The sequence below is a fragment of the Prionailurus viverrinus genome, chromosome A1, assembly GCF_022837055.1.
Source record: "Prionailurus viverrinus isolate Anna chromosome A1, UM_Priviv_1.0, whole genome shotgun sequence".
Lineage (NCBI taxonomy): Eukaryota > Metazoa > Chordata > Mammalia > Carnivora > Felidae > Prionailurus > Prionailurus viverrinus.
In genome coordinates this window covers 227744393-227770468 of record NC_062561.1, presented here as the reverse complement: position 1 = coordinate 227770468, position 26076 = coordinate 227744393, and the positions used below count along the sequence as shown (strand labels likewise).

The window sequence follows — 26076 nt, the reverse complement described above, 5'->3', positions numbered from 1 at the left end:
AACAAAATAAAAAAGAAGTTATTAGCTAAATACTCTTTCTTTCGCAAGGTCAAAGCACATTCCTATTTCTCTTGTAAACACTATGACATGCTTTTCACATCAGTGAGTCAACATAATTTGCAATATGTAAAGCCCCTGCCCTTTTTGGTTTTGACGTGACTCACCCCCAGTTTGTATTCTAAGACTCTCTGCCTCCGTAGGCATGTGTGGAAAAAGGATTTGTTTCTATCTATAAACCAAAATCCATGTAGCAATTCACAAAGGAGATACTTATGACATTATCATTAAAGCACCTGAGGAATGTGTAACTGTAAAACCAGGTAGGAAAAATTAAGTGCAGACCCAATTAAACCCTGCGTTCGCCACCGGGACATTCTCATTTGCCTTGACAGAAAGGGAAAAGGGAACCCAGGTAGCTGCCGCTGAGTTGGCTGGACTGGACCAGCCGGGCTGGAGAAGAGCCGGGAGGCGAGCGCTGTCCGTGGTGCTGAAAGGTCGACAGTCCTGGGCAGGCGCCGGTCCAGCTCGGACCGGAGCCCCCCGCCGGCACCTCCGGGGTCCCGCAGGGCCTTCCTTACCTGCTCGGCGCCCTGGAAGCAGATCTTGCAGATGGGCTGGTGGTGCTGGTGCTGGTGCCCGGCGCGCTGGTCGCCACCGCCGCTGCTGCTGCTGCGGCTGCTACACACCGAGCGCGTCTCGGGCTGGTCGCTGGCGCCCCGCCGCTCGCCCTCCCCGCCCGCGCCGGCCTCAGGCTCCCCGGGGACGCCCTTCCCCGCCGCCGCCTCGGGGACCGCCGCCTCGGGAAGGCGCCTCGGACCTTCCCCGGAGTCGCCAGCCGCCGACACCTCCTGGCCGGCGGGCGGCAGGGGCGCGGGCGGCGGCGGCAGCTCGTCCGCGCCCCGGCGCCGCGGGACCACCTCCGTCGGCGGCTCGTCTGGTCCCGCGGCGCGCTCGGGGGACGCGGGCGGCGCGGGCGGAGGTGGCAGGTAGCGTGGGGGCGCGGCGACCGAGGCCGGCTCTCCCGGCGGCGGCGGCGGCGGCGGCGGGGGCGGCGACGGGGGCGGCTCGGTGTCCCCGCTCTCCGCCCCGCGGCGCCGACTGCCGCTGTGGCCACCCTCAAAGCTCATGGTGGTGCCGCCGCCGCCCTCCTGCCAGCCCAGCTGGCGGGCCGGGCTCGGGCTGCAGCCGAGGGGAGAACGGAGGGGGTGGGAGGAGAGAGAGAGAGAGAGGAGTGGAGGGAGGGAGGGAGGAGGGTGGGGAGGGGGGCCCGGGCGCCAGGGGCTAGGGGGCGGGACGGGAAGGGGACGCGGAGGGCCCGGCGGCGGCGGCACAGGCTGCTGCTCCGCGGAGCCGCCGGCTCGGCTCTGGTGGAGGCGGCGCCGAATTCGGCTGCGCGTGAGAGCCGCGCTGGGGGGGGGGGGGGGGGGGGGGGCGGGTAGGGGGAGGGGGACCGGAGCCGCCCCACGGGGAGGTGGGCGGGGGAAGGAGGTGGAGGGAGCCGGCAGGGGGCCGACGTGGAGGAGCGGAGGGGGCGCTCCGGAGGAGGGGGGGCCTGAGGAGGCGGGTGCGAGCCCCGTGTGGGGTGCGGAGACCTCGGGCTGGAATTCAGGGAGGGGAGATCCCCGAGCCGCCTCCACCGACCCCGCCCCGGGGCCGCTCACGTCGGTTCCGGGGCGGATTACCCCTCTCCTAACGGCGCGGCACTGCGGCTCCGGGAGCCGGGAGAGGGGGAGGGGTCGGAGGCCACGGGTCCAGAAACCGTTACTGGGAAGGCAAGTGGGCTGCGGCAGCCCTGGGCTGGGTGGGGCCGGGGTGGTCGAACCCGAGACCCGCGTGGGAGTTGAGGGGCGCGAGGCTGGTGTCCTGGCTCGCGGGAGCCGGCGGAGCAGGGGCCCGGAAAGGGGCGCGCGAGCCCGGGGGACGGTAACCGCTGCTGCCCGGGGATTGCTCCGGGCCCTCTCAGAGCCTTCTCCCTCAAGGGCGCTCTCAGGGATCCACCAGAGCCCTAAAAACCGAAGCCTCTGGAACCTATGTCCTCCCTCTGTCCGTCTCGCCCCAGAATCTTCCCTGCGTCCTCCTCGCCCCCTCCCTCCTGCAGTGAGTATCCTGGTTTATTTGTAAATATCTTGGTGACATTGTAACTATCTTGGGTCATTTCCTGGGCCGGCTCCTCCCAGCTGAACTCCGGTGCCACGTTGTGTGGCGGGTGGTCACTTTCATCCTCGCCCTTTTATAAAGGACTCAAATGATACCTCTCCTCCCTGAGAAGTGGCTGTGTCCTCGGGTCTGGGTTTCCAGCAGCCCAAGGCCAGTTCTCTGCACTTGCACTCTGGGAAACCTTTCTGGGACTTTTCTATAGGCAGGGCAACTTTCTCTTCAGTTCTTTTCTGGAAATAAATTACCATACCTGCAGGGAACGGGACGGAAAAGCCCGCACAAATCCGTTTCCACAAATCGTTTCCAAATCCGTTCAGTGTAAACTCATAAAGCATCGGATTTACGTAGTGCAATGTGCCTATCCGAGTCAATGGTGATGTTCACTCTTCTAACAGTTTAACGTCTTTGGCACAGTCGACTCTCTCTGGGCAGTCATTTTGGGCTGCATTTCATAGCTGAAGACCCAGGATGAGATAGGCTAAGTAACTTCTTCAAGGTCATAGGCTACTGACAAAACTTTTGAGTTCCCTGACTCCAGATCTTCCAGCTCAAATACCCAATGATTTTTTTTCCCCAATCCTTTATAAAGCCTCCTAAAATGGTGTGTCTGGTGACACCGCGTCCTACTAATAGATGCTCTGAAAGGACTGAGATAAACTAACAGCTGAGATTATTTTTTCTCTTATAAGTTTTGGAAGTAAAAAGTATACGTGGTTAAAAAAAAAAAAAAAAGTCCCAGGTCTTTAGACATAAATTGGTTTGATTGCAAAGCGGAAAAAGAAGGTCGTGAACAAAAAAGTTCAGAAACGCTTTGTCACACGTGGTCCTGAATGAAATAGTTCCAGGGAATGTCCTCTAACACTTAGCGCCCCTCAGACTTGCTTATTTTTGGTAGCAGAGTGGCAGGCAGCAAGCATATTTTTAAAATAATAATCCCTGAATGCCCTCGGAACTTACCACACTGAAGAAATGTGGTTGTAGATCTGTTTTCATATGTTTGCACCTGTCAAAATGACATTGCACACCGTTTGTATACCGCCACAGGCTTAAGATAGTCATAAGCCTTGATCCTCAGTTATTGAGTTAAAAGCTGTCTAAATTGTCTTTAAAAATCCCCTAAATAATTCAATTAACAACTAGTAAATTTCTACCAGGCAAGACAAAGTACATTAATATTTGAAGGACAGCATACAAGCCGTGGATTCTGTATAAAAGATGCGGAATGATTCAGACAGCAGAGTATCATGGATAAAAGAGGAAAGAGCCACAGTGCTGGATGTGTCCTCTTAGTTGATTGTTTCTGAAAAACGATGCTAGGAAGAGAAAATTAACTTTCATCGATACGGTGAGTAACCACATAAAAACATTATTTCCCAGCTTCTATGACCTCCAAAGCTGACCCTTCCCTGAAAAAGGGACATGTGTTCATGATCTTCATTTAACTCAGTGAATCTTAAATGGATCAAGGAAAAACACCTTTGTGACTTTGAATGCACCGTCTGCTGTAAGAATATAGAATGTTGGGAAGCACAGAAAAGATGAACCACTCTAGCTGCTGGCATCCAAGCAAAAGAGATGATAGAGACACAGACATCTGATAAAGAATATCAGGGCACCAGCAGGCCACTGACAGGCATCCAATAGCCAACACGCATCTACCAAAATGCTGAAAGGCACATCCAATCTGCTTCAACCTATGTAAAGGAGAAGAAAGATACGAATAATATAACAAATGCCAGAAAAGTCATATCTTAACCCCCACCCACCCACCTCCCTTCATGCATAGGCTGAGTGAAATGTACCCTTCACCAAAACAGTCCTTTCACTATGAACTTGTAAACCTTTAGATACCAGAAGTTTCTTGAGCTGAATCCAAGAATGAAGGAGAGCTAGGAGGGGCCCAAGCAAGTATGTCCCAAAAAATTACTTGGTGATATTCATGGATATCTCTAGGAATCCTCCTTGAATTTCCCATGTTGCTCTGTCCTGAATCTATCCTCTGGGGTCACGTTAGGGATTTTAAATAGAAAACAATCCAGGCTACACTAGGTCAGAATGGTTTCAAAATGATCTTGAAGCTAGATTATGTGTGACGACCTTGATATGCCCTTCAATAGGAGGGTTAACAACAGGAAAATTAGCCTGGAGAGCTCTTCAGAATTGCCTTTTGATTCTTTCGAGTTAAACTCTTAGAGATGTTCCAAAATTGTATAGTTGGCACCTTTGGAGTGCACTAATTTGTTTTGTTTCTGTTTTAGCTTTTCTTTCCTTCAGATTCCTTCTGTATTTCTGGATTTACACCACAAATCCAGACATTTAGTTTTAAGGTAGTCTTGTATTTTCACAAAACTATTTAATGAGACATTTTTCTCTTTCCCAAACCGATGTAAAATATTCTTTAAGCTATATACTATACCATATTTGTAAATATAAATTCATAGCAAATATTCATTATACATATTGAATAATTTAGTGATTAAAAGATGGATAAACCAGCAGGGACGCATGGTAATGGTTACATCTTTTTGAAAAGTGTTCTAGAGAACATTTACTTGGCTGGGGTGCACTCATGTGTCTCTGTGGTCGCTAAGTACAATACACAGAATCCTCAGTTGCCTTCAAATATCTAAGAGAAAAGAACTCTATGCTATAGAGCAATTAGGTTATGTTGTATGGGTGGGAGTGTGAGTGTTTAGAGAGGATAGTGAAGTGCAATCTGCGTATTGTAAATATTCAATGCAGAGCATAGCTTTGTTGTACGTCAGAGCTAAAACGGTGTCAGCATCATAGAACAGTGCTATGTGCAGCCCAGCCCACAATTTATATCTCCTACTCTCACCTGTCCACTGAACTTCAGTCTCACGTGTCACCGTGTCTCCTTGACTGCCCTACTTAGATGCCGAAGGGCCATTTCAAACCAACCTAGTCCAAAAGCAAACAACATCCCAAACCTGCTCGCTTCCCAACCTTCGTTATGCCAGTAAGCTAGTTGTTCATTCATCCAGTTACTGAAGCCAAAATCCTTGGAGGCATCCTTGACTGAGTTTTCACATCATGCATTCAGTGTATCAGAAAGTTCTTTCAGGTGTACTTTCAAAATATGCTCCAAATTTCACTACTACGTTTCACCACCCCGACATCCCAATTCAAACTACCATCACGGTGCTCCAGGACTATCATATAGCCTCTTGTTGGGGCCCCTGAGTGGCTCAGTTGGTTAAGCGTCTGACTTTGGCGCAGGTCACAGTCTCGCAGTCGGTGAGTTTGAGTCCCGCATCTGGCTCTGCACTGACAGCGTGGAGCCTGCTTGGGATCTCTGTCTCTGTCTCTGTCTCTCCCCCCCCCCCCCCCGCTCCTACCCCACTGCACTCTCTCTCTCTCTCAAAAATAAATAAATGTTATTTAAAAAAAATAGCCTCTTGTCACCCTGCTTCTTACTCTTGAATCCATCCCCAGTAGCGGCCAGGACGATCCAATTCAAATGTGAGTCTAATCACGCGTGCTCCTGCTCAGTACCCACCAATGGCTTCCCTGTGCACTATCAAAAATGTGAGCATGCCTTTCAAGTCTTCTATCTACCTTCTGGCTACCTCTCTGAAGACATGACCATAGCTTTCCTCCCCGCCCCCGTTCCTCTTCCCTGTTGTTCGCTCCTACCACATTGACCTTGCCAAGTACACTCCCTCTTCAACCTTCTTTCGGCTCCTTATGACTCTTTCCCTCACTTCACTCACATCTCTGCTCTGAGGCACCTCATCCAAAAGACCTTCCTTAACCTTCCTATCAGAAATAGAATCCTCCAGCCCTATTTTAACTCTGACCCTATCCCGGTTTTATTCTTTCTCATGTCACTACTCAGTATTACATGCAGGCACACCGTTTCATTGTCTGTCATTGTGCTTCACGGATACTGTGTTTTTTACCAATAGAAGGGTTGCGGTAGCTCTGCTTCGAGCAGGTCCGTCAGTCCCATTTGCCCAACAGCACTACCATTTCTGTGTCACGTTTTGGTAATCCTCACAATATTTTGAATTAAAAAAAATTTTAGTGTTTATTTATTTTTGAAGGAGAGAGAGACAGAGTGTGAGTGGAAGAGGGGCAGAGAGACACACACACACACACACATACACACAGAATCCGAAGCAGGCTCCAGGCTCTGAGCCATCAGCACAGAACCTGACACGGCGATCAAACTCACAGACCACAAGATCATGAGCTGAGCTGAAGTCGGACACTCAACTGGCTGAGCCACCCAGGCGCCCCTTGAATTTTTTTAAATCATTATATTTGTTATGGTGATCAGGGATTGCAATTCACTGAAAGCTCGGAGGATGGTTACCATTTTTGAGCAGCAAAGAATTTTTTAATTAAGGTATGTACTTTTTGTTTAGACATCATGCTATTGTATGCTTAATAGACCACAGTGTAGTGTGGACATAGCTATTATATGCACTGGGAAACCAAAAACACAGTAGGCTCACTGTATTGTGATATTTGCTTTATTATGGTGATCTGGAAGCAAAGCCACATATCTATGAGGTATGCCTGCATTTACACATTGTGTGTATTCTGTTGGCTTCTTTTTTTTTTTTTTAAGATCCTATTTTTAAGTAATCTCTGTACCCAACGTGGGGCTCAAACACACAACCCCAAGATCAAGAGTCGCACATTCTGCCAACCGAGCCAGCCAGGCACCCCTGTTTGCTTCTTATCTAACATCTTCTATTGAGGCATTTGCTCCATTGGAGACTTCTGTCCACTGTGCCTGGTCAGAGTAGTGTTCAGCCAATACTTATTGAACAAATACTGTAAAACCTTGGTTTGTGAGCAAAGTTCATTCCAAAGCACTCATATATCAAAGCTTGTAATCGAAAGCACTCATATATCAAAGTGAATTTCAAGAACTATTGGCTCATTTGGTTAAGTGTTGGACTTGGGCTCAATTCATGATCTCACAGCTTGGGAGTTTGAGCCCTGCATGGGACTCTGTGCTGACAGCTCAGAGCCTGGAGCCTGCTTCAGATTCTGTGTCTACACCTCTCTCTGCCCCTCCCCTCTCAGGATCTCCCTCTCTCTCTCTCTCTCTCTCTCTCTCTCTCTCTCTCTCTCTCTGTCAAAAATAAATAAACATTAAGAAAAAAGAAGAAATGTTTGCTTGTCTCGCAAAACACTCCCAGAACAAGTTACTCGCAATCCAAGGTTTTACTGTATATGAATAACTCCGTCCAGTCAAGCAGGTAATAACCAATCAGTCTCTGTCTGTAAAGCATTGTACATTTGGTTAAACCATACTTCCCAAGTGAAACCGCAATCTGTAGGACAATGAAGGATGTAGTTACAGCATTTTGGCACGCTCCATTTCATGTGAATACTTTTTTTTTTCCATTGCTTAACCAAATTAACTAAAATTATTCTCTTACCAATTTGTAGTTGCTGCCTAGTCATTTGCTACCATGTAGAAGTAATATCAAAGTCTTGATTGACCTTTGACGAGCAGCAGAATACACGATCCCAAAATATATCATTTTGGCAGGTACCTTATTTCAGATTGAAGGCTTTCAAGACCCAGCAGATTCAAGAAAAACTTTGACCTCTCCTGTAACTACATAAAGAATTAGATAGGGGGCATGGCCCAGAAAGAGAACTATTACCAGAGATAACTTTTATCTAAAAGTTAGATGGCAAAGCAAACATCTAATTACAGAAATCTGCTCTTCACATTATCCTGTGAATCGCCCCCTTCCCTTCTTCAAGCCCCAGGTCTCTATCCCGTTCCAAAGCTCAGGGTGGCATGTAAGCCACAACCGCCTCACTTGCCTTTGGGTCTCATATTTCATGGGGCTCCCATACCTCCATGATTTGTTTTTCTCCTATTCATCTGTCTCATGTTACCTTAATTAGTAGACCCGCCAAAAGAACCTAGAAGGGAGGAAGGCGAAATACTGTCTCCCCTATACCTTGATTTCACATTCAATGAAGATGTCAGAAATTTGAAAATGCATGCCCTTGGTTTTAAAGGAAAGTGAAGGAATATGGATGGATGGTCTCCATATCTGACCAATCAGATTGATCACTCATGGTGCACCTTGTATGATTTTGCACAACACTGCATTCTAGCCTTTATCAGTCTTATCCATAAGTTTGGTACCACACTCTCCTTCAAGTCTATCTTTGCCTCTTCCATCTTTCCATTGTTCTCTGTTCCTGCTGGATTTCCACTCCTAAAGGCTTCTAAATCTAAGCCAACCAGCCAGTCCTCCCTCTACCCTTCCTAGGTGCCTTGGTCCTCACTAAGCTCCTTTGATCTCTCCCAGAACCCGCTCTCTTCTCTGAACACTCAGGGATATCTAAACTTTGCATGCAAAATCATCAAAGTTATGAGATAATGAGCTTCCTAATTTCTACCAAAAACACTTCCTATATCTCCCCCCGCCCCCACCAATACTCTTGAGACCTTCAAAACAATAAAATAATATATTAAGGGCATGTTTGATTGTAAAACATCATATTCAATTTAAAAATTACAAAAACAAAAAACAGCAACACATTATTTTCTCTCTTGGTCTCACTTCCTTGAAACTTGGAAATGCAGAAGGTATTTTAGCAGACAAGCTGAAGATATAGAAATATGTTGAATTAGAGGCTCCTGGGTGGCTCAGTCGGTTGAGCACCCGACTTGATCTTGGCTCAGGTCATAATCTCACTATTGATGGGACTGAGCCCCATGTTGGGCTCTGTGTTGACAGCACAGAGCCTGCTTGGGATTCTCTCTCTCCCTCTCTCTCTCTCTCTCTGCCCCTCCTTTACTTGTGCTCTCATTCTCTCAAAATAAATAAATAAACATTTTAAAAATATGTTGATTTATTGTGTACACTGTATATCCTAAACCTGACTGAGATCCGGAATGCAATCACATCAGCATGACCTGATAGAGACTCCAGGCTTTAGAAGGACCTGGAAGAAAGTCAGCACTAATTTCCCTCGGCTGAAAATCATTTATTTTTATAATAACCTCACACGTTAAATTAGATGGTTTTCTTAGGACCTTTATCACATTATGCCTTACATTGTGGTTAGGTATGCATTTATCTGGGTCCCCCCCCCCTTGTGCTACATTGTAAGCTACTTGGAATTCAAGTGGATCTGTTTAAATGGTCCTTTTCTCTGAAGCATGCACTATGATGGCTGATATTAATGGAACTCAATAAATGTGGATTAAATAAGTAAATATTAACTGAAATCTTATTTCAAAAGAACTATTATTTACACTTTTAAAGTTTTTGATAGAGTTCCATAAATGACTTAAAGATAGCCATGCTTCCATGATGTTTGGATGGAGAGCAGAAAATTAGTTTGCTAGACAGACAAACTCTTCACACGTCCCTTTATTAGAGTCCCTAAGGAACAATCCAAGATTAATAAGTACAGTGAAGGACACCTGGCTGGCTCTGTCTGTAGAGCATACAACTCTTTATCTCGAGGTTGTACGTTCAAGCCCCACACTGGGTGTAGAGATTACTTACAAATAAAATCTTCTTAAAAATTAAAGTACCGTGAAACACCCACGTTTCTTTTTTCTTCTCCCTATCCCTGCCCACCCTCCCTCAGGATATTTCTCTTACCACCTGGGCAGCTGGGCAGTTGCCCCACCGTTTTGAGCAAAGTGGAGCTATGAAGCCAGAAACCTACAAGGATGTCCTGCTGGAGCTTGGCTTCAACCGGGTACTGACCTGAACCCTGGTTGCTTTCCCATAAAATCCTAGGCTCCCTCTTTCTTCTCCAGGGCCCCCGCCTCCATGAGGGGTACTAGTCTGCTCCCATTCCCTTTAGAGGGTCCCTGTTCAGACAAGAGGTGGAGACAGTTCCATGTTTACACCAGATCACAAATTCCACATCCCACTTCCAATTCTATCCCAACCCACCCTTTCTCCAGACTTTAACAGTTTCATGAAATGACCATGATAGACGCAGTCTGCATCAGGAGCTGCTGATCAACCACTGAAGTTAACCTTCAACGCAACGATGCGGCTGTTACAGTCAAACAGCAACTCCTCAAAGGAAGAGAAATGTCATTTCCAGGGAAATGACTGAACATGACTGACAGACATGAACAGATACAACCCTCCTTGCATCTTGGAATTTGACTTTTAGCCCATTAGATTTGCGGTACTTGTCAGCCCCTTCCTCCTGTCCATTGGAACTCCCAAACGTAGCCCTTCCCAGCTAGGCCAACAATATGAAATTGTATTCTGAAAGATACTGAAATGCAAAACCAAGAGTTATAAACTGCAGCTATACACAAGGCTTCTTAAATGCAGGAAAATTTGAATAATGGGGCATAAGTTAATACAGTTAAAAAGTCTTATTTTGGGGCACCTGGGTGGCTCAGTCGGTTACACATCAGACTTCAACTTCAGCACAGGTCATGATCTCAAAATTGGTGAGGTTGAGCCCCATGTCAGTCTCCTGTTATCGGTGCAGATCCCCTATCCCCCCCTCCCCCTCCTTCAGCTTACACTCTCTCTGAAAAATAAACGTCAAAAAAATAAATAACAATCCTTGATGCTATAAGCATGAGCTCAATATACTGGTCGGGGCGGGGCGGGACGGGGGGGGGTGGGGGATAAGTGGATGGGTGGGTGGGAGATTCCCACAATCATGGGCATTGTCAAAAAGGGATTGAGGACAGACCATAAAACGCCATCTTTTTGTAAAATCAGCAATTGCCAAGGGACAACTTTTTGGGTAAGGGACTTTGAGAGAGGGATGGACCTAACCACAAAACAGCCATAGTCCAACTAAAAAGGTAAGCACGTAGACATAAACATGTTACACAGATTAAGAGTTATAGTAGGGAGATTAAAAGCATGCAGGAAGTACAGATAGCAACAGTTCTGTGGGAGAAAGATGGTTATCCTGCGAAAAAGTTTCTCAGGGTGGGTCATTTGGACTGGGCTTTGAAGGCTAGGTAGGAGTGTGCCAGGTACACGCCCATCTCAGCAACTAACAAAATCAAGAGGACACAGAACCTGCTGTCGGCATCAGACTCAAGCACGAAGACCAGAGAGACGAGGGAGGGTGATTGAGGAAATGATTCAAGTTCATAAAAAATGAAGACAGTGATAAGCAGGATAACTTATTAGCTCCTGAAATGCTAGAAGAGGAGCACTCCTTCTGTTGGAAAAAACATCACTGTAGAAGGGTTTGGACCATGTAATTCCTAAGAAGTCACTCTTGCATCAAACGTGACCTAGAACCACCTGAGAACCAGGAAATAAATCAGCCTCCAGAAAAGCACCACAGCCCGCCCCACAGAATCACATTAACTATCAAGTGAAACCGCTAGATGTTGTATTTGATTTTAACTATAATCCTCATTACTATGCTTGATCTCCCTATCCACAGCAAATTACAAATAACCAATCTAGCAATATAACCCAATAATTTAAAAACCTCGGCAGTAGGGCGCCTGGCTGGCTCATTCAAAAGAGCATGCTACGCTTAATTTTGGGGCCATGAGTTCCAGCCCCAGGTTGCATGTAAAGATTACTAAAAATAATAAGTAAATGACTTAAAAAATAGAGTATTATAAAAAATAATAAATAAAAATAAAAATCTTAGCAGTAAGGGTTCATTTAAGAGCAAACAGCTCTGCACACAGTTTATGAAGCCACGGGTCGGGGGGTGTTTGTCTTGTAGTCTTGCACAATCACTGTTATTCACCATGAAGGGCTTGAGTCCCCAAGAAAAGTTAATGGCCTGGGCAATCTGTAAAGACTGATGAGGCACACGTTCAGAAGATTCCCTTCCAATATGACAAATTACAACTTTTTACCACTTAATGTAACCAGATTAAAAATTTTTTCTCAGAGGAGTGCCTGGGTGGCTCAGTTGGTTGAGAGCATAGGCTCTTGATTTCCGCTCAGCTCATGATCCCAGGGTCCTAAGATGGAGACTTGTATCAGGCTCCGGGCTGGGCATGGAGGCCCCCTCAGTTCCCCCTCCCCCAACTCCAAGTGGGGCGGGGATCACACAAGCTCCCTCCTCTTACTCTCGCTGCTGCTTTCTCCGCCAGCAGATCACAAGGGGTTGAAGCCAGATCATTTATATACATACGAAATTTATGGTTTGCTCCCAGTGCTAAGTACAAATGCATTGGTATGTAATGGGGAGCCAAAAATGTTTTAGCTCATGAACCGGAGAAATGACGTGATTGTAACACTTTGAAAGAAGATTTATGTTAAAAATGATTGAACCTTTAACTACATGAACAATTCTCTTGCACTTAACCAATGATAACTGAAGTGGATTGACCGTTTCCTGGGTCAGGCACCATTCCAAGCGCTGAACATGCGTTAATTTATTTAATCTTTGCCACAGTGCCATGAAGCAGGTGCAATTATGCTCATTCTACTGATGGGTAAGTAGGACCGGAGAAAAGGAGTTGTGCCCATCCGGGCAGCTAGTAAGCAGCAGAGGCTGCCTTCTTCACCCCGGGAAATGTGATGCCCAAGCCCATCCCCTTACCCACACTGCTACATGCCTCCCGTGTCATCTAACTCATAGTAGACCAAAAAGAAACCTGTGTGGCTTGAGACAGCTAAGATTATCAGTGTAGCTTCACCACTTAAAAAACAAAAGTCTTCACTTTGTAACCACTCTTCTACGAGTGGACGTTTTTGGATTCCATATACAAGTGAGCTGGACATTTTTGGATTCCATTTACAAGGGAGATCATACAGGGTTTGTCTTTCCCTAACTTATTTCACTTAGCATAATATCCTCAAGGTCTATCCATGTTGTTGCAAATGGTAGCATTTCTTTCTTTTTTAAGGCCAAATGATATTCTGTTGCATATATAGAATACACTTTCTGCATCCATTTATATATCTTGGCTATTGTTAATAATGACGCAGTGAGCATGGGAAATAAACAGAGGCGTGTAAAAAATATTGAGTGTGAGCAAAAATCAATCTGGTAGCACCCAATCCAGCAGGTAGAAAGGGGCTCTGAGAAGCTATGCAAAATGAAAGACTGACAGGCAGAAGGGGTCGAAGGAGCAAGAAAGTTATACGCGGCGACAAAAAGTGGGCTGGTTATTGCAAAGTCACTTTCTGTTAGGGGCTAGCAGGGGTCTATCAGGCAGGTGACCCGTCTGGTGCTGACCAGGAGATTCCTGACTGACAGGCTTAAGATTCCATTTCTGGGAAGACAGGAACCATAATTAAGTTTTGGATTGGCAATGTGAGGTTTAGCATAAGAGACTCCACTTGGGGCCTGATGTCTTCTTTTCGACAGAGGTAAATGTGACTTTCATCTGCATTTTCACTTCTGCTCCTGAGTAGCAGGGAGTGTTAGGATGGGGCACTGGGGAGGTGGGGCTGAGACGCGCCTGACCGTTTAAGATAGATAGCTTCAAGTATTATGGTCACACTCTTTCAAAATCGTGTTTGGATGTCACTAGAGGAAAGAAAATAACAGAAATGAAGGGTCATCGAGTCGAGTGAGTATGGTACTTCCTATGCTCTTATCTGTGTAGTCTTAAAAAAAAAATCCAGGTGTAAAAGGCGTATTCACTTTCATATTTCAGAGGATAATTCCTTTATAAATCATAATGGAAAAAATGGCAACACACACCTAAAATTGGCCCTAATCCTGCGGTTCTCAATAGGGAGCGACTTTGCTCACTTGTATCTTCCAACCCTAGGATTACTTGTCCATGTCTGGAGATGGTAGAAGCCACTTTTCGGGAAGAGGCTTGAGCAATGGAAACCGGATCAAGGCGAAAGGGCCCACAGTAACCAGCCCCTCTCCAGCTGAATACAGACAGGCCCATCAGGTGACCCACCCACAGGCCAATTACCAATGGGCTACTTACAACCAGGCACAGGCCCAGAAAAGGAGTATCCCATAAGTCCCCATACAGCCTCACCTTCTCCCTTTAAATACAACCCTCACTCACTGCCTTGTGGCAGATCCTCTCTGCTTTGCTGTCTGGCCTGCAGCTCCATAGTGATGCATTCAATAAACTTCTCTTTCCTTTGTTCTGCCCTGGGTGAATCCTTTCACCTCCCATCCCACCAGCTTCCACCCAGTCGGGTCACCCCACGTTTGGGGGCCCTCATCCTATCAGGAGAGATATCACAGAGATATGTTGGGGTGTCTCAAAAATAAATAAATAAGTACATAAATACATAAATACAAAACACTCAGAAGAAATCCCTTATCATCCAGTATCATGTTAGTAACTCTTTAGACAAAAAGAAAAAAATTGTAATGACTGATTTTTTTTTTTGCAGATTTTTTATAAGAAGGGGAGCCAAACATTCCACCCCAAAATATGCCTCTTTGGCATAAAGATGATCTGGAACTGATTTTTTAACTTTTCTTATTCAAAAAAAAAATTTTTTTTTGTTTATTTATTTTTGAGAGACAGAGACAGAATGCGAGTGGGTTAGGGGCAGAGAGAGAGGGAGACACAGAATCCGAAGCAGGCTCCAGGCTCTGAGCTGTCAGCACAGAGCCCAACACAGGGCTCGAACTCAGGAGCTGTGAGATCATGACGTGAGCCCAAGTCGGGATGCTCACCCAGGCGCCCCTTAACTTTTATTTTTGAAGAAACTGCAGCCACAGCAAAAGCTCTGAAAACCAAGAGGCTACCCTCTCTTAAGGGGCATTTCCATTAACAAGGGAAATCTGCTTGTGTAAGGATGTTTCCCTCTGGTAACACAAGGCCAACTCTAAATCCTAAGAATCTTGGCCATGGGGAAGGCTTCAGTTTAGATCTATGTAACAAGACTCACCTTGTTTCCTGAGCTTTTCCTGGTCACCTCCCCCCAGCATCCTTCTGTCTTAAGCCTTAAGATGATGTTTTCCTGGGTCCCTCCATGTATACTGGAGTAAACTTCTGTTTGTTTTTCTCTTGTTAATCTTCTATCCGGGGGCCTTCTCCACCAAGAACCTAGAAGAGTAGAGGGAAAAATTACCTTTCCTTCCCTACATATGTTATCTGTTGAAATGTTGAAAAATACAGAAAACAAATGAAAAAAATAAAACAATGACTACTGATTCTATTACCCAAACATAAGTACGTAGTATAGGAGCTTTTCTCTCCACTCCAGAAATGCCTTCCTAGGAGGGATCTTTGGTAAGAACCACAGTCTCCATTGGGATAACAATGTGACAGACATGGAGTCAAAGGGGTGTCTCTGCTACTGAGCCAGAAGTTAGGGTAGACAAATAAATGCTTTCTCTTTCTGTCATAAATGCTTCTCCCTGAAGGGTCAGAAGCATCTGAGCCCTTCCCCCAATCCTCTTCGGAAAGACAAAGAAGAGGGGTTTAGGTGAGAGTACAGAGTTGGGGAGTGAGCCAGAGATTGACTGAAGCCTAGAGGAGGGGACACAAGGACTAAGAACACTTTTATCATAATAAGAACACCCTTAACGTAATGAGAAATCTCCACAGGCTAGTCTTTAGGAATGCAGACTTATCAGAAAGTTTTCCGAATTTAGTGAATTAACTAAGCCCTGTAGTCCTCCCAAAGATATGGCTCAGCTAATGGAAGTCTACTCTACAGACAGTATATTTTGATCATTTTCTCATATCCTTCTAAAATAGACTTAAAAAAAATTTTTTTTGACATTTTGTTTTTGAGAGACAGAGAGAGACAGAGCACAAACAGGGGAGGGGTAGAGACAGAAGGAGACACAGAATCCGAAGCGGGCTCCAGCCTCCGAGCTGACAGCACAGAGCCCGACGAGGGGCTCGAACTCACAAACCGTGAGATCGTGACCTGAGCCGAAGTCGAATGCTCAACCGACTGAGCCACCCAGCTGCTCCTACAATAGACTTTTTAATGGTGAGATTGAAGAAAGGGCAAAAGGCAAACTGACACCCACATACCACCCCCCCCACACACACACACACCAAAGGTGGGCTACCTGTGACGTCCCTCAGGTCTGCCCAAGAACAAAGGCAGGGGAGCAACAAATGGTCAACTGATAAAGATTTGCAGTCATGCAGGACAGAAACTCGATCAGAGTTTGTCATGGTCTTAACGCTTTACAAGAAAAGCACAATCTGAGTAACAGACCTCCAGGAACCTGTACAGTCAATGCCCAGGAGCCCTAACATCACTTTCTCCTCCACAGGATAAAAAACCCTATATGAGCAGTCACTCCCCACAACCCCAGTGCAGCCATTTCTGCCCAGGGGTCCTGTCCCCACGCTATAACAAAAGCACTTTTTTGCACTGTCAACCGTCTGAAGAATTCTTTCTCGACCATTGCACTCGAAGACCTCACATCGAGATCACACCGCATTCTATGGAGATCCTGTTTATTTTCTCCTGGGACAGAGTATTGCTCGCTTTTCTTTTTCTCTGTTTGTCACTGTTTGTTTTTGCTTTGTTGTTTGTTTTTTCTTTATATTTTAATAATATGTGTATAAGCATAAGTATAGAATTTTTTTTCTTTGTGTTTTATGATCATTTCCTAAAGAAGAATCACAGCATTAGAAGGAATAGGCCAAACAGTTTGGAACAGAAACTGTACTTGTATCAATGGTGGAAACGGCACAGATGTAAAACCAAGCTAAGCCGCTCTTTTGAAACACCGAAAGAAGGAAGAGCCCTTCTATTTGGATGGCCTCATTGTTAATTCCATAATAACACTCACAGTGTCATTACTGCTGTTCTGCAGGGCGCCAACTGCCTTTGCGCTCGACACATTTGCTTATGACATGATCAGTTCCAGGGCCTGAATGTTCACATCTGTTTCATTAACTTCCTTCCATTCACTCTCCTCTTAGGCACTGGGAGTCTCTCTTTTTCTGGAAGGTTCTAAACAGCCTCACTTGAATTTTGAATTTCTCAGCAGCTGCTAGCTCTGCTTGCTGAGACAGACCCTTGACCTTGGCTTCTTCCCCTAAAATTATGTAGGTGTCTGAGGCTGGGCTCATATAGACATGTGGCCTTGTGATGACAAAGGGCACATTCTAAGAATTCTAAGCATTTGGGAGGCTACTCCAGTAACTTCTGTAGCCCATTGAGGACTTGGTGTGGACATGGCCTCCCAAGACTTCCTTTGCTTTGCTTTTACTGACTGGACCATCTATTTCAGGCGTTGTTGCCAGTGGGGCTTGCCTGTGTGGAATCCTGTTCCTGCAGCTCCTATATGGATTCACAACTATCAGGTTCTGTTCCGACCCTGTCCCAGCCTAGGACCGTGCAACTGTGGCTGCGTGGCAGGAACGGTGTCTGTGGCTTAACAGGGCACGTTGGGAGATCCAAGATGACAGCAGTAAGAAGACGAAAGTTTTAGAGACTTTTGATACCATTGCCAAATGGAGCTTTAAAAAGAGATTTAAAACTGCATTAAATGTTTTTTTTCATAAAACAATAAATAAACAAATAGAATGACATTAAATGTCTCTTTCCATAATACTTTGGATATCATTCTTTTTAAAGCTGTAGGGCTGTTCATATTTTTGAATGTGCTTTACTCTGTGTAACAATGTAAGTTGTCCATTGTTTCTTTAAAAAAAATTTTTTTTCAACGTTTATTTATTTTTGGGACAGAGAGAGACAGAGCATGAACGGGGGAGGGGCAGAGAGAGGGAGACACAGAATCGGAAACAGGCTCCAGGCTCTGAGACATCAGCCCAGAGCCTGACGCGGGGCTCGAACTCCCGGACCTCGAGATCGTAACCTGGCTGAAGTCGGACGCTTAACCGACTGCGCCACCCAGGCGCCCCAGTTGTCCATTGTTTCTTATAGGGTGTTTCTACTAATACATTTTGTTTGAATATTTCCAAACAGAAAGTCTCTAGAAGTAGAAATCTACAATAAAAGATAGATGGCGGAGTTTGAATTTTGATAGATGCTGCCCACATACATTGCAAACTGGTTTATCAATTTATCTTCCACCTATATGTTTCCCTTCACGTCCAAAAGAACAGGATATGAGCCATCATTTGAACATTTTAAATTATAATGTGGTGAGAAAGAGCACATAAGTAGTCTTCTGGTTTTAATCTGCATATTCCTGATGACCAGTGAGGTTGTGTTATTTTCTATCGGTTTATCGTTCATTATCCCCTTTTCTGTGAATAGCATATTTATATCTTGTGAATATTTTTAAATTTATATTTATTTTTTAAGATTTTTTTTAGTGTTTATTCATTTTTTTAGTAATCTCTACACCTAACGTGGGGTTCAACCTCATAACCCCAAGATCGAAAATCACATGCTCTACCGACTGAGCCAGCTGGACGCCCCTATCTTTTTTTTTTACTTAAAAAAAATTTTTTTTAAATGTTTATTTATTTTGGGGAGTGAGAGAGAGGCAGAGCATGAGCAGGGGAGGGGCAGAAAGAGGGGGAGACACAAAGTCTGAAACAGGCTCCAAGCTCCGAGCTGTCAGCACAGAGCTGGATGTGGGGTGGCTCGAACTCAGGAACCAAGAGATCTTGGCCTCAGCTGAAGTCAGATGCTTAAGTGACTGAGGTGTCCCCCACCCCATCTCTTGAATGTGTGTGTGTGTGTGTGTGTGTGTGTGTGTGTGTTTTAATTTTGAGTTTTAAGTGTCTTATAAGAATACTGTATATAGGTTGGGTATTAATCCCTAATGCTACATGCATAGCAAATACTTTTTTGCTCTCTCTCTTTGTGAGGTTTTTGTCCTTACATTGTTAACCCCTCTTATTTGAGGTTTCTTCCCCCGTCTTGTATTTCTTTAGAAAATTACCCTTTTCATGTAGACTTTCAAAGACAACTATTCAAAGTCTCATATTTTATTTTAAAAATGTTTATAATTATGTCCTCCAACCTAATGTTTTATTTGTACTATCTCATTTGCTACTTTCCAAAAATTAAAGTTTTGATTTAATTAATTTAATTGTGCTTTCTTTTTGCTGTCATTGCTCTATTTCAAAAACTAGAAACAATTGTTGGAAGCAGTGTCTTGGCAGCAACCAATTGAGCGTTTTCATTCAATTCTAAATAGAATGTCATTTCTATTTTAATTTTTTTCTCTCAAATGGTATTCTTTAATGACTTAAAAACTTTCAAGGACAATATATTTAAGAGAAGGGCATGCTTTTTATCACTTATTTTTGTTTTTACATCATTGTGGACTGAGGATGGGGCCAGCATGATTTCTCTGCTTTGGAATATGTAAGATTTCCTTTGCAACCTAGTGCTTGTGGTGAACATGTGTCATTTTTTTTCATAAGCACTTGAAAAGACTTCATATTCTTATTTTGTTTAGGGCAAAGTCATGTACATTGTAAATGGGCTTTTCTCTCCTTGATGTGCCGATTTTTAAGAGTGTGAAAATCGCTCAATGAGTCTGTTGGATTTGTGTTCATTTAGCTTTATATTGAAACTCTTTAACCATGCTAATTATTATTATTAAGCTTATTTACTATTATATTTATATAATATACACTTTTATGTGTAAAGTTTGTATCTTTTAATATATGTGTAGTGTTTATATAAGAACTATATATTCTACATAATATATAATGTAATTAAAATAATTATTTAGCCTATAGTAATTTGGAATGACCTTTTTCTTCTTCCTTAATCTTTATTTATTCAAGTAATCTCTACACCCAAAGTGAGGCTCAAACCCATGACCCCAAGATCAAGAGTCACATACTCTTCCAACTGAGCCGGCCAGGCACCCCTGGAATGACCTTTGTTTCGTTTATGTTTTCTATTCGACACAGCATTTGGTGCTGAGTGGGGTGTGGGGATGGGTGAGGTCAGGAGGAAGGGAGACAGGAGAGCATGGAGAAGGGAGGCACGAGGACAGACAGACCCACAGACACAGAGATAGACGTACTGTCCGTACTTGTGATGTGAGATCTCCACATCCCTCGGGGGTTCTTGGAAACTTGGGCTCCTGAGGAACCTTGCTTAGAAGGCTCACCTCCTCAGCCCATGCTTTCTCCCATTCCCGCTTTTTTTTTTTTTGAGCTCAAGTTACAGTGTCCTCAGGTTGTAGGTTCTCAGCTCTGTTAGCATATCTATCACTCAATTACCAGTTGCTTTCTACGTTCCAGAATTTCCTGTTTTATTATGCCATTAGCACCCCCACTGGCTTTCCAGTCTCTTACGGGTTTACTTAGAGATTTCTTATTATATTTTAATAGGGTTTGAAAAAGAAAAAGTCTTTATTATGCCTCTCATTATCTAAACTGGACCGTTATCAATGGTCAGATTTGCCTATGTTCAAATTTAGGCTCTGTCACTTACCAGTTGTATGACCTGGATAAATGACTGTGCCTCCATTTCCTCATTTATAAAGTACATGGTATTGTCCTATAAGACATAGAGGGCACTGCATTAATGTCATCTGTGTTATTATTTTGTTTGTCATATACACTGTAAGTTTCCTTTTACTTGTAATACTGTATGTTAATATGTATGTAAATGTACCGTTACGGATATGTTATCTTTATGCTTTTCAAGAATAAAAGCCAGCACTTATACAGGGTGTACTATGTACCTTTTAGCACTTCACGTGTATCAATTTATGGTTCTGAAGGAGCAATCACGATGGCAATTAGAAAATATGTTTAACTGATAATGAAAACACAACCCAATAAAACGTACGGGGTGCTTTTCCCATTATGTTTCCTAATTAGCTGTTGTTGGTGTCTTAAAAATGTTTTAGTTTCTGTTCATTTGTTTGGAGTCTGGTTTCAATACCGAGCAAAGCCTCAGGCGGAGGGGCTTATGAGCTATTACTTTATTAGGAATTAGCATTCCCAGGAGCAGGAATGAGGCACAAGGCAGGTGAGGCACCGTTGTCAGGAGGGTCCCTGGGAGCCTGGCTGCAGAAATGGCGCCCTGCAGGTGGGCTTGCTTCAGGCCAACCGCACCTCTGGAAGGTCTTTGGGGGGGAGGGGAGGGCAAGGAAAGGGAAATACTTCACCTACCGGCTTCCATCTTCTTCTTTCTGTCCAGGATATTAGCCCCTCAGTTCCCAGACTTGGCAGAAATCCAAGCCAATAAGTTGGCCTCTCTCCGGGAGCTTGGCCCCTTACTTCCAGGCTGCGTCTGCAGTCTTTGGAACCTTCAGATAGAATCTTTTTCTTTTTTTTTTAATGCAACCAGTTTTGGTTGTTCTCACTGAGGTACTGGTCAGCCACAGACTCTACCGTTGAGGTCAGAAGTCAAAGCTCACCTATTTATTTTGATACGTGATTTATTTCATTGCTGTTTTTTTTTTTCCCTGAGGAATCAATAGTTTTAGTTTTGGTTAACTCTTGATCTAAGAATCATTAAGAAGTAGTTAGGGTTTTGTTTTGTTTTTACTGGTTTTTTACTGCTTGATAACAAACTCTATAAAACCTAGCAGATTAAAACAACCTACACTGGGGCGCCTGGGTGGCTCAGTTGGTCAAGCATCGGACTTCAGCTCAGGTCATGATCTCACGGTTCTTGAGTTCAAGCCCACATCAGGCTCTGTGCTGATAGCTCAGAGCCTGGAGCCTGCTTCGGTTTCTGTGTGTTCCTCTCTCTCTCTCTCTGCCCCTCCTCACTCGTTCTCTGTCTCTGTCTCTCTCTCAAAAATGAACAAATATTTAAAAAAAAACACTACAACATATCCTATCTCATCATTTCTGTGGCTCAGCTGGGTGGCTCTGACTCAGAATCTCTTTCAGGATGCAGTCATGGTGTCAGCTCGGATGGGACTCATCTCAAGGTTCAACTGGGAAAGTATCTGCCTCCAAGTCCACTCCTGTAACTGTTGGCAGGATTCCATTTTTCCACTGGATGTTCAACAGCTCAACATCACAGCTTGTGTCATCAAATGAGTAAGTGACAGGAGCCAGGGAGAGAGAGTCCAGCAAGGAGGCAGGCAGTCTCTTGTAACCTAATCTTGGAAGGGATATCCCATCACTTTTATTGTATTCTCTTCATTAGAAACATGTCTCTAAACCCAACCCAATCCATCTAGGTGGCGGCTTCTTCTTCTTCTTCTTCTTCTTTTAAAGTAGGCTCCATACCCAACGTGGTTCTCAAATTCAGGACCCTGAGATCAAGAGTTGCATGCTCTTTTTTTTTTTTCATGTTTGAAGTTTCTCTCGTTGTTTGGAAAAGCCTGTGCACCTCTACAGAAAGTAGAGGCAGTCACCACACATTCACTGCCTTCCTAGTGTCGGGGATACAGGGATATGATCTACACTTACCCACTTAGATGTACCACTGCAGACTTTGAAACAAAAGCCACTCCTGGGAAAAAGTATTGGGAGCAGCTACACCCAAGCACACGGTGCGGCAGGAAGTGGGGGCATTCTGGATCCCGCGTTCAGTACTTCTGAGGTCCAGGCAGCAACATCTTTGCCTAACGATGTGCCTGCTTCCTGGTTACCAAGTCGCCAAGCCTGCTTCTGGAAGCTTCTTAGAGATATCTCGAGCTAGCCACTACTTGTAAGTAAATTCTTCTCTCTGGTGAAGTGACCCAGAATTGTTTTCTTCAGCTTGCAGTGAAGAAATCTGAACGCGACACTGTCCTCATTCTTAATCTCATCTCTTCTAGCGTCTTCATCAACATCAGCGGCTTTCCGTTCTGTGTTTCCTCCTCTATTTTCATTTTCTTTTGGCTCATTTTTATTCTCTTTTTGTCCTTTCCCTGTGTATTCTGAAATATTTACGTTCTCTTTCACCTCATGATTTGTTTTTCTACAGTACCAATTAGTCTTCCAAACGACAAGTTTACCTCCATAATTTTGTCTTGACATTGTTTTCAACCCTCTCTGTCTCACCCAGTTATCTTTTTATCTCCACCCACCTCTCAGGTACATCCCAACTCATGCAAGACGGGGGTTTTCATCTTGTCATCAGTCTCTTATTTCCCGGAATTCATCTATCCTTACATTTCATTGATCATGGAAGCAAATATTTCTCCAAATTAACCTCTGTTTTTCATAGTAAATATTTTTAAATGTTTATCTATTTATTTGTTTTTATTGGAGAGAGAGAGAGAGAGAGAGAGAGAGAGCATGTGTGAGTGGGAGAGGCAGAGGGAGAGAGAGAATCTTAAACAGGCTCTATGCTCAGCACAGAGGCAGACACGGGGCTCAATCCCATGATCCTGGGATTATCAGCCAAAATCAAGAGTTGGGTGCTCAACTGACTGAGCCACCCAGGAGCCCCTCAGAGTAAATATTTTTAAATGGAGACTCTTATCCTGTATCTTAAATGCTACGTTCCCTGTCATTTAAGATGTAGAACCTTTTCAAAGATCAACTCTCTTGTGGTCAGATTCTACTTGAGTGTGCTCACTGTCCACTGGTTGCTGCTAGAATCTTCTCCCGTTTCACCTAGAAAGCATGTTGGCATGCATGGCCCCTAGCAAACAGTTTTTAAAAATTTAGGTTAAATCTGAATTCTCAGAACAAATATGATATATTCTTTATAGTGTTGACTCCCAGACAGAGACCTTCAAAGATAGAATAGGTTGCTTATAAAATAATCGTATAAAAAAATTCCACCACAACATGATCAAAGTCAAGCAACAAATAGCAAACTGCAAGAAATATTGGCAATATTCACATAGAAGATAATGTCTCTAATTATATAAATATATTTAATGGTTACTATAAATACTACTGATTTATTACAAATTATTAAGAAGTAAGAAATCAATAATCTTATGCACACAGTCAAAGGTCATGAGTAGGTAATTCTCAGAAAGGAGATATAAACTTTTTCATGCCTATGAAAAGAAAGTCACCTCAAAATAAGAGATTGCAAATGAAAACTATAATAAGATACCATTTCTGGGGCGCCTGGGTGGCTCACTCGGTTAAGCGTCATACTTTGGCTCTGGTCGCGATCTCACGGTCCATGAGTTCGAGCCCTGCATCGGGCTCTGTGCTGATGGCTCGCAGCCTGGAGCCTGTTTCGGATTCTGTGTCTCCGTCTCTCTCTGCCCCTCCCCCACTCATACTCTGTCTTTTTCTGTCTCAAAAATAAGTAAACATCAAAAAAAAATTTTTAAAGATACCATTTCTTACTTATATTGTCAAAATTATGTGGCACCCTGAGTGGGCAAGATTTTGGAGAAATAGGCACATGGTATATTACTATTGGTGGTATAATTTTTATATAATCTCCCTAAAAGTTGTCAATATATATGAAAATTTAAAACATGTATACCTTTTGTCTCAGCAGTTCCATTGGAGGGCTTTTTAAAAAAATTTTTTTAATGTTTTTATTTATTTTTGAGACAGAGAGAGACAGAGCATGAGTAGGTGAGGGGGAGAGAGAGAGGGAGACACAGAATCTGAAGCATGCTCCAAGCTCTGAGCTGTCAGCACAGAGCCCGATGCGGGGCTCGAACTCACAAACCGTGAGATCATGACCTGAGCTGAGGTGGGACGCTCAACCGACTGAGCCACCCAGGTGCCCCTGAGGGCTTTTATCCTACAGATATACTTACACAGAAACTTAAAGACAGAGTAGTAGACTATTAATTGTGGCACTTTCTACAGCAGCTAAAGAGTAAAACGGCTTAAATATCCATCAATAGAGGAATGATAATATAAATTATAATACATCATATAATGGAATCCTATGCAATGTTGAAAACCGTGAGGAAGCACCAGTCATTCTAACATGGGATGATTGCCAAGATGTGCTGGATATGGTGGGAATAGAAAACAGTGTTGGAGAGTGTTTATACTGTGTTATTATCTGAGTGAGAAAGGTAAAACAGAGGCACCTACTCAATGGTTGTGTGTGCACTGAATATCTCTACAAAGGTGCAAGAAACAACTTGGATCGTTGACTCTTGGAAAAGACACTCTGGGACAGGTGGGCAAGGTGGCATATAGGGCTACTTTTTACTATACGTTCTTTGTAACATTTGGTATTTGATCATATGCATAATTTCAAAATTACAATAATTAAAGTCTTAATGAGGGTGCATGATACAATTACCTATATTTTATGGCCAAGTTTTGTCTCAACTCTTTTGTTTGTCTATGTTAATAGTAAAAATTGAGGCAGGAATAATACGGCTTTTACGATCTCAGAGGTTCTGTTCCTGAGATTCTCATGCAATTTTATAAACTGAAAAAAAGACTTTTAAAAAAAAGGGGGAAGCAACATTGTCTGCAGAGATATCTTGACAGTAAATTCATTAGATAGTAAAATAGTTTTGCATAATAAAGGACTGGTGCTCTACTGCTCCTCCTTTGAAATTAAACTTGATTCAGAACTTGAACTGATTACATTAAAACAGCCTGTCCAGTCGAGGGGACAAAAGCCCAGGACTCCATATGTGTAGACACACAGAGCAAATATAGTACATTCTTTGGCTTCCTTACAAAATGTCAGTCCTTTGATCTTTGAAATAATTTCACCTGTGTTGATGATTTCACATAAAAAAAAATAATCTTGGTCTTAATCTCACATTTTTTTTCCCATTTCTTCCTCTTTACCAGTTACATTTAATTGCTTTTTTTTCCTCATCCAAATGGGAGTTTTGTCTTTATTCAGACTGCTGGACTGAGTTCATCATGTGCAGCTAATATATAGCAGTCTTTAAAATAGTATGCCAAGATTTTTGAGAGGATTGGAGTTTAATGAGTAAGCCTGGCTGCTTCATTTGTAATATTGTATTCAGGAAAAAATTAAAAGGACTTCAAGTCATTTTTCTCTCTAATAGACTTAAGAATCAACTGAATTAAAAAAAACAGACACACACACCTTGTATCAGATGGGGTGGCCATATATTCAGATATTCCAGAAATGTTTTCACTCAGAATAAATGAAATAATATTGGTCATAAATGTATGATTGTTGAAGAAGGAGTTCAAGTTCAGGAGGAGTGTATTAAAACCAGTCTCTCTACTCTTGTGCAGATTGAAATTTTCCACGCTTAAAAAAAAAAATGTCA

General features: G+C 43.7%; 1 protein-coding gene and 1 long non-coding RNA gene across 2 annotated transcripts in view; one reads left to right on the top strand and one right to left on the bottom strand.

Annotated features, from left to right (window-relative positions):
- The window catches only part of MARCHF11 (membrane associated ring-CH-type finger 11), a 104864-nt gene extending 103604 nt beyond the window's left edge, over positions 1–1260 (bottom strand). The window contains exon 1 of the mRNA XM_047863970.1: positions 579–1260. Coding sequence (XP_047719926.1) covers positions 579–1127 — 549 coding nt within the window. The 5' untranslated portion in view covers positions 1128–1260. The remainder of the gene's footprint in view (positions 1–578) is intronic.
- A 750-nt stretch (positions 1261–2010) lies between these two features.
- On the top strand, positions 2011–10231 carry LOC125160122 (uncharacterized). The gene is made up of 3 exons (XR_007150153.1): positions 2011–2097; positions 9766–9879; positions 10091–10231. It is a non-coding gene; the product is annotated as an uncharacterized LOC125160122 (long non-coding RNA).
- The last annotated feature ends 15845 nt before the right edge of the window (positions 10232–26076 follow it).